At 49.5% G+C, this 12,626-nt stretch overlaps 1 protein-coding gene across 1 annotated transcript in view; it reads right to left on the minus strand.

Moving 5' to 3' along the window:
- LOC133276786 (collagen alpha-1(VII) chain-like) overlaps positions 1-12,626 on the minus strand; it is a 121,908-nt gene that overhangs the window by 40,140 nt on the left and 69,142 nt on the right. Inside the window, exons 54-66 of the mRNA XM_061467946.1 lie at positions 12,519-12,569; positions 11,384-11,428; positions 10,593-10,637; positions 9,993-10,028; positions 9,161-9,196; positions 8,516-8,575; positions 7,660-7,785; positions 6,731-6,817; positions 6,521-6,556; positions 6,207-6,266; positions 4,348-4,392; positions 3,359-3,394; positions 2,419-2,454 (exon numbers count right to left, since the gene is read on the minus strand). Coding sequence (XP_061323930.1) covers positions 2,419-2,454; positions 3,359-3,394; positions 4,348-4,392; positions 6,207-6,266; positions 6,521-6,556; positions 6,731-6,817; positions 7,660-7,785; positions 8,516-8,575; positions 9,161-9,196; positions 9,993-10,028; positions 10,593-10,637; positions 11,384-11,428; positions 12,519-12,569 — 699 coding nt within the window. The remainder of the gene's footprint in view (positions 1-2,418; positions 2,455-3,358; positions 3,395-4,347; positions 4,393-6,206; positions 6,267-6,520; positions 6,557-6,730; positions 6,818-7,659; positions 7,786-8,515; positions 8,576-9,160; positions 9,197-9,992; positions 10,029-10,592; positions 10,638-11,383; positions 11,429-12,518; positions 12,570-12,626) is intronic.

Below are 12,626 nucleotides of genomic sequence, written 5' to 3' on the forward strand. Positions count from 1 at the left end.
GCTGGAGCTAAGGAACAGGACTGGCACTTAGGGTACTCCTCAGAGGTACGTTTTGGAGGGTCAGACCCCCAAACTGTCATCCAGTAGCTACAGGCACACAGTAACCCCATGGACACATCATTGCCAAGTCTATTTATCAGCCCAGCAGCTGAGGAGGGACATTTTGCTCCTCAGAGAGTGAAGACAAGGCTACTCCTATGCAAGAAATGGTTGTGTCTCCAAAGTGGTGATGCTGTCTATAGCACAGAGGGAAAAGGGCTGAAGCCACCTTCTGATGGGCAACTGTAGCCCATTTGGCTCCCTTCACACCGGCTCTCTTCAGTGTTGCAAACATCCCCATTCAGGGTGACAGTGCCTTGCTGCTGGTGTCTTAACAACCACAAAACAACCAATATTCCCCAGACTTAGACAATCTCTTGCAGTTTATCCAACCATCACCATAGGATCCTGACTAAATTCTGGCTTAATATACCCTCCTGTCTCCCTGTTCAGGAGGGTCTTTCAGGACACAGGAATGGGTTCAATGAATTTGGAGAACAAAAAGGAGAATAAAGACCCTGTAGCTTAACCCAGTACACAGCACAGGGCCTGGATTTCACAGTTACTCCTGTATTCATCAAGGGAGAAGCAGAAAGAAAGTTAAGCTGCAATCATGTGAACAAACCCAAGCCAGTTATCCCCCCCCCCCCTTTTCTATTCTATCTTGTACTCCACCTTATCTTTTATTAACCATTCTTTGAAAACTGCATTAAACATTCCTGCAGCTTGCAAAGTGTTTTGGGGCATCTTCATGAAGCAGATTAAGAATTGATTCATCTCTAGAGCAAGTCCCCGTTTGCAAGTAACTTCCTCGGAGACAAATGGGCCTTAATCATTTCATACAGCATGACTCAAAGGCAGAATCGTCATGTAGGGTTTCTAAACCTCATTTTCTAACAAGGCATTGCAGCCAGGAAGGAAGTTCACAAAACACTGGGCAGGAGTTCAGCGGTTTCTCCGCATTATCCAGAAGTGCTCGGGGAGTTATTTCCACATTACCTGCTATGAGCCAGCTCAGGCTGTTTAAGATCGCTGGATGCTTTGGGTGAGCTGCTTATACCAGAATCAGTGGCAATTTTCTTTCTCCATTAATTCACAGGAAACCTTTTTGTGTCCCAGCAAATAGCGGCCAAAATTACTTTATTTTTTTCCTGTTTTTTTTGTAGGATCCCATCAAAACTCAAGCTCAATCCAGAGCGTTCAGTGCAAGGATGGGATTAATGAAGCGGGTTGAAACTGGTGGAGACTTGAAAAGGAGTGGGGCATCTATGTGTTGTCTTCTGCTACCTACATGGGTGTACAATGTAGAGAGGATGGAACATAGAATCATGCAATGGTTTGTGTTGGAAAGGACCTTAAAGCTCATCCAGCTCCAACCCCTGCCACGGGCAGGGACACCTTCCACTAGAGCAGCTTGCTCCAAGCCCCTGTGTCCAACCTGGCCTTGAACACTGCCAGGGATGGGGCAGCCACAGCTTCTCTGGGCACCCTGTGCCAGCGCCTCAGCGCCCTCACAGGGAAGAGCTCCTGCCTAAGACCCAATCCAAACTTCCCTGTTTCAGTTTGAACCCATCACCCCTTGTCCTGTCACTGCAGTCCCTGATGAAGAGTCCCTCTTCAGTATCCTTGTAGCCCCCTTCAGACACTGGAAACTGCTCTGAGGTCTCCACAGAGCTTCTCTTCTCCAGGCTCTTCTTGGGGGCACACAGTGAAAGGACAAGTTGCAACAAGGGAAAATCCTAATAGAAGGAAAATCATCTTCACACTAGAGCTGGCCAGATGCCTGAGAAGGGGCACACAGAAGAACACGAGTCCCTGAGCCTCAAATCCTGAGGGTATCACTGGCAATGACACCTTGATCCAGGCACATGGATGGTACTGCACACAGCTCCAAGCTCCATGGATCGAAAGCGAAAATCAGTAGAAATAAGTAGAAAGTCCTCTTCAATGAAGGGCATTTGCACCCCATCATCTGGGAACCTTGCTCAGTGCTCTGCACTTGTATGTATGTATGTATGTAATGATATGAATACTTATAAAACCATTAAGACCTCAGATATCCATCCCTGGCAGTGCTCAAGGCCAGGTTGGACACAGGGGCTCGGAGCAAGCTGCTCTAGTGGAAGGTGTCCCTGCCTGTGGCAGGGGGTTGGAACTGGAGGAGCTTTAAGGTCCCTTCCAACGCAAACCGTTCCATGATTCTATGATATTTGAAAGCAGATATAAATATTATTTACTATTTACATCTTTACCTTCTATGATGTCTGACTCATTAAAATAACTGCTCACTGTCCACCTGATCGCCGGTAACTATAAAATCCTGAATAAAAACCTTTTACCCCATCTGTCCCAGAAAGTCACAACCTGGAATGCTCTTACTCTTTCTCCCTTGGGTCCCAGAAGTCCCCGATCACCCTGCACCCAGGAAAGAAAAGAAGACAGTGAGTGATTCCCTTTACCACACCTTTATGCCTTAACACAACTCTTCTTGTGTTGCTCAGTCCACTGATTCACACTCCAAGCCACTAAGCTCTATCTATGCTGGAAGACAGCTCCTCTGGGCACTCCACATCCATACAACTAGAATTTGTTGCATTGGCAACAAATAAAGACCCAGAAAACTGAAGTGATTTGCCTGACTTTACGCTCAACACAGCCCCAATGTGGAGCTGTTGCTGGATTTCAACCTCCCAATGGGATGTAGCACTTCCATGCTGCAGGCATGTTCATGCACTGCATCTAGGGTGGGATGGCATCCTATATAATACAGGATTTCCCACATTTCAACCTCAAATCTGGCAAGCTTTACCATAAGTGCATGGAATAGGAGCTGTTCCTGGAAGTTTTTTACAATCCCTTACATTTGGGATGCAGTTCTCAGTACTGCACTTTCCATGGGTTGCAAGTGGGATGCAGCAGGAGACCAAGGAGACTCCCGCTCATCGGTGAGAATGAAAGGTTATGCGCTGCCTGTTGGGCACTTCTTGTCCTCTCTAGCCCTCTTCCCCTAAGCCTTTACATTTTGGGATTGACCAGATTATACCTGGGGTCACCTTCTGCCCCAAATCCCAAATTTCCATCCAAAACTACCTAGGCATGCATAAAGACAGCATGTATCTCATTTCAGCCCAGCCATTATAGGAGGTTGCTAATGTCTCTACACACTGATTGAGGTCCCCTCCCAGTCCACTCCATAAAATGCCTGGATTATCCCCACTGGTTTAACAGGGGCATCATCAATGTGTGCTGCTGCAGATAAAGGCTCCCACAATGGTGCCTTCCTCCAAGGCACTGTGTAGATAAGATGACTGTTACTTACTCTTTCGCCTTTTGGACCCGGGAAGCCTTTCAGACCCTGCAGGAACATAAAACAACATGTGAAGATAAATGCTAGCATGGGGAAGGTGTTAGGAAAGAGCAGACAACACTCAAAGGCAGAGCTGCGCCGAGGATGGGCCCCACCATGGAGAAGCTACTGGTAGGATCAGCACAGGAGCCTCTACCCTCCTTAGGCTGTTTTCTCTATTGGAGTGAATCTGTTATTATGAACAGGATGGGCCTTTAGGAAATTCTTCACAAGACCAAGGGTGGTTCCAGTACCAGGTTTCACCCCAGGATCTCATCCCTGAAGGGCTGATTCTCATCTGGGGATCCCCATCACCTCCACCTGGAAGAGCCCTCTGGGAGCAACCCTTCCCTTACGGTGTCTGAGAGCTGGAAGCTGCCTCTGTTAACGTTAAGGGCATGAAAATCACAGTATGTGGCTTGCAAAATCATAGAATCATGGAGTCATGGAGTGGTTTGGGTTGGAAAGGACCTTAAAGCTCATCCACTTCCAATCCCTGCCACGGGCAGGGACACCTTCCACTAGAGCAGCTTGCTCCAAGCCCCTGTCTCCAACCTGGCCTTGAACACTGCCAGGGATGGGGCAGCCACAGCTTCTCTGGGCACCCTGTGCCAGTGCCTCAGCACCCTCACAGGGAAGAGCTTCTGCCTAAGATCCAATCTAAACTTCCCTGTTTCAGTTTGAACCCATCACCCCTTGTCCTATCACTCCAGTCCCTGATGAAGAGTCTCTCTCCAGCATCCTTGTAGCCCCCTTCAGACACTGGAAGCTGCTCTGAGGTCTCCACGCAGCTTCTCTTCTCCAGGCTCAACAGCCCCAATGTTCTCAGCCTGTCTCCATACAGGAGGTGCTCCAGCTCCTGATCATCCTCCTGGCCTCCTATGGACCTGCTCCAACAGCTCCATGTCCTTCTTACGTTGAGGACACCAGAAATCCCCCCTTTATTCTATTTTACCACTCACCATTATGCCAGGAGGACCGCGGATTCCCACAATGCCTTCATCACCCTGTTAGGATGGAGAAGGGTAGTGATGGACATCAGCAAAAAGAAATGCAACACACAGTCTCAACTCTGCAAGCCATCCCACTGGGGACAACAGGAATTAAGCAGAAGCTGAGATCCTCAAAGGAGCTGTCCAATCTCTTCACTTGTATCTCCATCAGGATTAGGAGCCATAATGCTCCTACGGATCTGGATCAAAGAGCCTAAAGGGCTTGAGAACAGCCACATGTCACTGCAGGTAGGCACTGCAGTGTTTAGAGAATAATGCTTGGGTCAGGTTGAAGCTTCAAGCTTCAGCTTCTCCTCAGCCCCTGAGAGAAACAGGCATTTGTGAGATAATCTGCATCTGATTTGGCATCACATAAATCACTCCAAAAAGGTGTCTCTTCCTTCTGTTGGTATAGAGAGGCCCTGGTAGGACCAGCTCAGAAGCTGTTTGAAGCTGGATGACCTGGTCTGTCCCTCCCCAGTTGTACTTACATCTGACAAAGGCAAGGGACAGAGCTGTGAGATGCCTCTGGGATACAGAGGCTTATCCCCCGCTATTAGAGAGCTCAGTAGCGTTTCTGCACATTGATATCTCCCTGTTGAACACGATCCCAGCAGGACTCACACAATGAATAAGGCAGCCTGGAAACTCATTCCATTGACTTTCAGAAAGAAGAGGCCACCAGTCAACTGCTCAACAGCAATAGTACCTTTAGAGACCAACGTGAGGCTCTTCTTCACACCCAGATGTGGTTTCCAGATGCCAGACCTTGTCCTGAGCCTCCCTTTAAGTGTCCTGTTAGCTCCTTATAAACCTTGCTACGAGGTATAGTTGTGCTGGTGGGTCTACAAAGTCCTTTTATGACCTCCCAAGGTAAATGCTACAAGACTTACATGTCTTTAAGATGCCTGAACTTTGTCACTGTCCTACGAGGCCCATTTAGATCTCATACAAAACCAATGCAGTTTGAGATTCTGTGATTCACTTTAGATTTACACTGGAGTCAGAAGAGCAGAAACATCGTTTCACCATTTCCTCCACGTAATGAAGCTTCACCCCAGACCTTTCACAGCTGGTGACATTCCCAGTAAGTGTTTTGCCTCAGGGGCCTCATTGAACACTTCCTCTGGCAGATGTGGAGTTTGTCTAAATGGATTGCAGCATAAAATGAGTTTATTTGTGCAACAGCCACAGAAGGAGCAACTTGAAACATGGCTTTTGATTACAGCTCAAGAGGGGCTTTGCCAGAAGGAGACCAGAACTTCTCAGCAGCATGAGGAAAAGGGAATGCTGCTGCTGCCCCAGTGATGGGAGCTGGTTTCCTTCTGCCAGGAAAACAGGAGGGAAGATGGGAATGAGGATAAAGAAGCTGGAGGCAGGTTTCTGAAGGAACAAGCTTCCAGGTAGCATCCCCAAAGCACACAAACCCAAGGTGGTTCCTCAACAAGTCACTGGGATTAAAACACACAGATATTGGGGTGTAGATATTGCCTTCAGCACTCCCATCTAGCCAGTGAGAGCACAGCCAACACAGTCAGAGGGGTGGGATTCATTTGGCCACGCAGTTGGCCAGTGTGACCTGCAGTGATTGAGGGTGTGGAGGAGATGCTAATTGCAATCTATGGACAGATTCTGGTCTGTGCCAGTTCCAGCTCCTGGTGGACCAGTGTCCATCACCTCCGAATCTGACTGGTGAAAAATTGAGGGGTCTGAAATCAGCCCTTTAGGCATCTTCTAAGATGGGGGAGTGGAAGTGATGCTATAAAGCTGCCTCCAAAAGAGGGTAGGCTGCAAGAAGCCAAGCCAGGAGCATTTATAGAGGGACCTACCTGAGGGCCAGGCAGTCCATGAGGTCCTCTTGGTCCAGCTGCTCCAAAGCCAACTTCTCCCTGCAGAACACAGAAGCCCAGAGGTCTCACTTGGAGAAAGGACACCACATCGCACGGTTGCTGATTAGTTTGGCCATGATTTAAGTCACAGAGTCACTTCCATTGACTTGCTGCTCTGGAAGATGCTCCATCAACCATTGGGAAGAAGGGCACGAGGCAGAAAGAAGGATGAAGTGGCTGGATGGGGTCAGGGATAAGGAGCCAGGGGAGGGCAGTGGGCTCTCCCATTTCCACCCTGGCAGACTGGCACTGACCTTGTTGCCTTTGGGTCCAGGTGTCCCAGGAATCCCCTGTAGGGCAAGAGAAACAAAACAGAAAGGGCTTTGCTTCGCAATTCTCAATGCTCTCCTGTCCTGGTGTCCCAAGAGGGTGAATGCACTCTCAGCCCAGTCCCAGGGCCTCAACTTCACCACCAGCCATCCCTCTGATGCTCAGAAGACACAGGGGCAAGGTACAGAAGTCACCTGCTTTCCTGGGGATCCTGATGGTCCCGGGGGTCCAGCAAGTCCATTCCGGCCTCTCTTCCCACGCTCCCCCTTGAAAACAAAACCCTTTAAGGAGAACACCCTGATGGGAAAGGTTCTGCTTTCCCCATCCACACAGAGAGCAGGAGCTGGTGCCCTCAGGTGTTCTGGAATAGCTTCATTGCATGGGCTTCTTATTGTTGAGGAGAGGGGACTCCAGCTACATGGAGACCTGAATTGCTGTCTACCACCCCACCTCCACCTAAGTCTCCATGTCCCTGAAATAAGACTTACCCATTGCTTCCTTTGTTTCCAGGGGCTAAAGACCCCAAAATGCCTTGCTGACAACTCCTGTGCTATCATCACCCCTTTCCTTTCCTTTCCTTTCCTTTCCTTTCCTTTCCTTTCCTTTCCTTTCCTTTCCTTTCCTTTCCTTTCCTTTCCTTTCCTTTCCTTTCCTTTCCTTTCCTTTCCTTTCCTTTCCTTTCCTTTCCTTTCCTTTCCTTTCCTTTCCTTCCCAGTCTCCTTTCCTTTCCTTCCCAGTCTCCTTTCCTTTCCTTCCCAGTCTCCTTTCCTTTCCTTTCCTTTCCTTTCCTTTCCTTTCCCTTCCCTTCAATTTTCCTTTTTCTTCCCTTCCCTTCCCTTCCCTCTTGAAGGACATCCTTCTGCACCAAATCTCATCCTCTTTATTCCCTAACAACATCAGTTGGTCTAATCAGTGTTGTTACCTCTCCTTCTGCAACCAGGCTTTGCTCCTGCTTCCCTGACTACATATAGGCTACATACAGACTACATATAGGCATATACAGGAGACCTGGATAAGTGGGAGCCTGACCCACAGTGCACACCCAGCACAGTCAGGTTATCATTGTTCTCACCATAGGGTGGCTGACACAACACACGTTGTCCCCTCACCTCACATCACCTACCTTCTGTCCTGGCATCCCGGGCAGACCTGGAGCCCCTCTGTCTCCCTGTGACCCTGGGATGCTGGGGTTGCCACGAATGCCCTGGATGCCTTGAGCTCCTTGAGCTCCTGGGGCCCCTGGCTCACCCTGTTGAGTGGATCACAAAGAATTTGGGTCTTAGGTGGCATTAACTGCCCCCCTAAAGGTCCTGGAGAAAGCCAGGGGTGTCCCCTTGAATTCACATGACCACACACAGAACACCCGTACCAGGACACCCCTCTATCACTGGTCCATAAGAGAGGTCCTAGGGCTGGAGTCCTTGGGCTTGATGATCTTAAAGGTCTTTTCCAACCTAATTGATTCTATGAAAGGGCTGTACCATGACTTCCTAAGCAGAGAGCCCCTACCTGCAGACCTTCAGAGCTCTCCAGTGAGTTCAAGCCCTGCAGACCTGCAGCATCCCAAGGGATCACAGGAACACGTATCTGCTGAGACTGCAATTCCCTGGATTTTTCACAGCCTTATTTCACAGCCTCATCTAGTTGAAGATGTTCTTGCTCACTGCAGGGGGGGGGGGTGGAACTGGATGACCTTTAAATGTCCCTTCCAACTCAAACCACTCTATGATCCTATAATGTTTATCCTCTGGAGCTCACCTGCTTTGAAATGCCCCTTTGGAGGGCACAGAGCACTGAATCTGTCCCAGACACATATGATGGTGTTTGCCATCCCAGGCTAGGACTGCTTTTGGTGCTTTACCTTCGTAGCCCCAGACAGATCCATGCTCCACATCCAGTGGTGGAAAGCAAGGACTACAAAGGGAAAGACACGGATAAAACCCAAGTGAGATCCTATATAGAAGAGAAGAAAGCCTTACCTTAAGTCCAGGTGGCCCAGCCTGACCAACAGGACCTCTGAACCCAATTCCTGGTTCTCCCTGTGAAGAAATTAGGATCACCCTTTGACTGTAGGCCCATAAGAATGAGAGGTTGCTTCATGCTGCTCCCTGAAGCCCCTCATAGCTTATCCTACATTGAGGGTTTCCGCAGAGCCCTCACTGACCATCACATCTGCTCTAGATGATGTGAAGTCTTATCCAACCTGGAGAGAAAAAGCTCCTGAGAGCATCTAGAAAAGAAGGAATTGAGTTGTGGGAATATTATAGAATCACAGAATGGTTGGGGCTGGAAGGGACCTTAAAGCTCATCCAGTTCCAACCCCCTGCCATGGGCAGGGATGAATTATTATATGACTGGAGATGGTATCAGAAGACTCTGGAAGAGACTCTTGTCTTCTGACATTACTCATTTATGAGGTAGGTGCTCTGTCTATGTGATCTGAGTCCTGCCTAGTCAACAGTGAGACACCAGGTCCCTAGTGAGTGGCTGGCCACTAATCCCACATCTCAGGAGTTACCTGAACACCTTCCCCTGAGGCAGAAAGGTTAGGGTGGCAAAAAGAGCAGACAAGCTCCCAGAGTGTAAGAGACCCCCCTCACTGTGGCACCAGCGTTGTTCTTTACCTTTTGACCATTTTCACCTCTTTCTCCTTTGGTGCCCTATGAAATAAAGGGAGAGTTACCAAGGTTGTGCAAGGAGCCGTGTGAAGTATCACCTCAGTGCAGCCCTGAGCAAGAACTAAGGTTTCCAGCTGTGCTCATAGAATCACTCAATGGTTTGGGTTGAAGGGACCTTAAAGTTCATCCAGCTCCAACCCCTGCCACGGGCAGGGACACCTTCCACTAGAGCAGCTTGCTCCAAGCCCCTGTGTCCAACCTGGCCTTGAACACTGCCAGGGATGGGGCAGCCACAGCTTCTCTGGGCACCCTGTGCCAGCGCCTCAGCACCCTCACAGGGAAGAGCTTCTGCCTTATCTCCAACCTGAACTTCCCCTGTTTCACTTTGAACCCATCACCCCTTGTCCCATCACTCCAGTCCCGAATGAAGAGTCCCTCTCCAGCATCCTTGTAGCCCCCTTCAGACATTGGAAGCTGCTCTGAGGTCTCCACACAGCTTCTCTTCTCCAGGCTCAACAGCCCCAATGTTCTCAGCCTGTCTCCATACAGGAGGTGCTCCAGCCCCTGCTCATCCTCACGGCCTCCTCTGGACTCACAGCCAGAACAACCGGACCCTCTGGTCTCCACCTCTTTTCCCTGGGGGAGATAGGCAGTAGCTGTGTGCCTAGGGAAGAGTGAAATGCCCTCACGCAGAGCACACTGCTCATGAGAAGGAGATGGAGAACTGGATTGACCCCATCAATATGGGCTTTCCTATGGCAACCTCCACTGCTGGATTTGGGCCCCTCAGCTGGTAACGCTGCCCTGCTCCAGCTGCTGATGCAGATCCACAGCTCACCTTTGCTCCAGGTTCTCCCATCTCCCCAGGCTGCCCCTGCAAGACAAAAACCATCCACTTTCCAGCTCCCTCCATCCCTCCTCATGCCTGTGTACCCAGGATTCTCCACTACAGAGGTGGTTAAAGGGTAGCCCATGCAAAGTATCCCTTCCCCATCAGGCTGGGCTTTTCAACAACAACCTGCCTTGTCTTCCTCCTGAATATCTGGGTCCCATCACCCCAGATCTGCCATTAGGTCCCTATAAGCCTTTGCTGCTAGAAGTGTCCATGAAACAGTGTTTTGTATGGCCCTTCTTCCATCCCTGTCCTGGTGCAAGGGCTGGCTTTTGCCTGTCACTTGGTTTAGCTCATTGATCCAGCAGAAAAAGAGCATCAGGAAAACCTCCTGGATTTTTCCATTTGGTGTAAGGGGAGGAACAGAATCACACAGCCAGATTCAGGGATAAAGGTGGAACTGTGACAATCCTAATTTATATGGGCACAGTCTCCCATACACCTGAATGTTATCTCCACCAGCACATCCCCAGCTGCTTCTCCTTTTCCAAACCTAGAGCCTTCTCCTGGTCTCAGAGGTTCAGGCAGAGAAAACACTATCACTACCTTTTCTCCTTTGTCTCCCTGGACTCCTGGAGCTCCCATTTCTCCCTGGAAAACAACAGGCAACTCTTTCAATTGCAAACATGCATCGACGCAAGGATCCCTCTTTAGACCAGGTGGGTGCTGCCCTCTTTCCTGCATCAGCTTTTGGCAAACAACTGTGGAGGAACCCCTCATTTCCATCACTTGTAACCCCAACCAGACTGGGGATGTCCCTGACCCCATCCCTTCTGTCCTGTGCAGTGGAAATGCAGGAAGAGAAAATACATTTTGCAGATATGAGTGGTAAGCTGAGGATCTCCCTGCCCCAGGGTACTGCAGATGTTAAAGGATGCCATTAGTCTGGGGGAGACAGAGAAGTCCACAGAGGACAAAACTATTGAGGATCCCCAAAACACAAACCCCACGCTTGGATCATCTATGAAAAATTCAAGCCTGGAGTCATGGAATGGTTTGGGCTGGAAGGGAGCTTAAAGCTCCTCCAGTTCCAACCCCTGCCACGGGCAGGGACCCCTTCCACTAGAGCAGCTTGCTCCAAGCCCCTGTGTCCAACCTGGCCTTGAACACTGCCAGGGATGGGGCAGCCACAGCTTCTCTGGGCACCCTGTGCCAGTGTCCCAGGGAACTTCTGCTCATTGCCAGTGCCCAAAACTGTTGATTACTGCCTCTTGAACCTACTGGCACCAGTGATTCCTCGGCCACCAGATGAATCTGTTCTGGGAGATGATCACTATCCTGCCTCCCTTCAGGTGCTGTTTGGTATCAACATTAAAAGGTGAAGCAAAAGCACTGACCTTTTGGCCACGGGAGGGTGGATCTGCTGGGCCAGTTCCCTCCTTCTGTAAGGACAAAATGCACATATGGAATGGGGTTGGGATGTGGTGTGACAGGAGAAAGGACCAGCAGCATCCTCACTGTGCGCAGCTGCAATAAGAGGAGTATGACATGATGCTGTACCTTGATTCTCCTTGACGGATGAGGCCCTAGGTATGCCTTGAATGGAAAAGAAAGGAGGAAAGTGTGAGAGCAGCTGGCGAAACTTTCTGCCCTTGAGTCATGGAAAAGACACTTCTGAGCAGCAAGATGCTAGGCAGCAAGTGGAGAGGCTGGAGGCGTCTCACAGGGAAGCCATGGGATCACAAGAACCCCACTGAAAGGCTTCTGGTTGGATATGGGGTGGCTTCCAGGCTCCTTCTGACCTGCTACAGCATGGATGGGACATCTAAGAGTTGGTGCTGCCCATTGCAGATGGGCTGCCAGGAAACCATGAAATGAACCATGAAATCACGAGCCAAAAAATGCCTCAGAACCAGGCTTTTGGCAATAGACCTTAACCCTGTCCCTTCATGGAGAGCTATGATGGATGGTGTGGACGAGCTTAGCTCAGTGCTGCCATTCCCCTGGGAATGCAGGGTGAGGGGCCACTCACTGCTTTTAAAGGAATTCACTGAAACTTAGGGGAAATCTGTTCAGAATCCTTCATCCTCAACTCTTAAATATGAAAATCAACTCTCTGCACTTCCCCTTCCTGGGATATTGTGTTATAAGTTGACAATGTAATGATGCAGGTACATCAGGGATGTATTTATGAACATATTTTGCACATTTAAACCCACATACAGATATCATCTAAGCTCTCAGGACACAAAACACCCTTCACTTATGCTGCCTTCCCCATGAACCAGGTTATTACGTTCCCTCATTGTCTGAGTTTGATTTTCCCCACTTCTGTTTCCAAGGCCCTTGCCAGATACAGGGAGAACAATCTGCTCTGGCAAGAAAGATGCTTCTGCAGCAGCTCTTTCTTGGTTTATTTATTCATATCTATCACTAACTTTTCACCCCACCCTCTACATTCACTGTCACTTTGCACAATCAGTGTTCCCCTTGTGTCCGTACAAGACACCCTTGCATGGGGTCTTCACTCACCGCAGATCCAGGCAGTGATTTCCGAGCACCCGAGGCACCAGGAGGATGAATCTGTAATGGAACCAACAGGGGAAGGTCACCACTTCCTCCTGGATCACACTGATGGCA

The sequence above is a fragment of the Pezoporus flaviventris genome, unplaced genomic scaffold (genome assembly GCF_033815535.1).
Source record: "Pezoporus flaviventris isolate CSIRO_AGI_PZ_B2104156 unplaced genomic scaffold, CSIRO_AGI_Pfla_v1 ptg000046l, whole genome shotgun sequence".
Taxonomy (NCBI): Eukaryota; Metazoa; Chordata; class Aves; order Psittaciformes; family Psittacidae; genus Pezoporus; species Pezoporus flaviventris.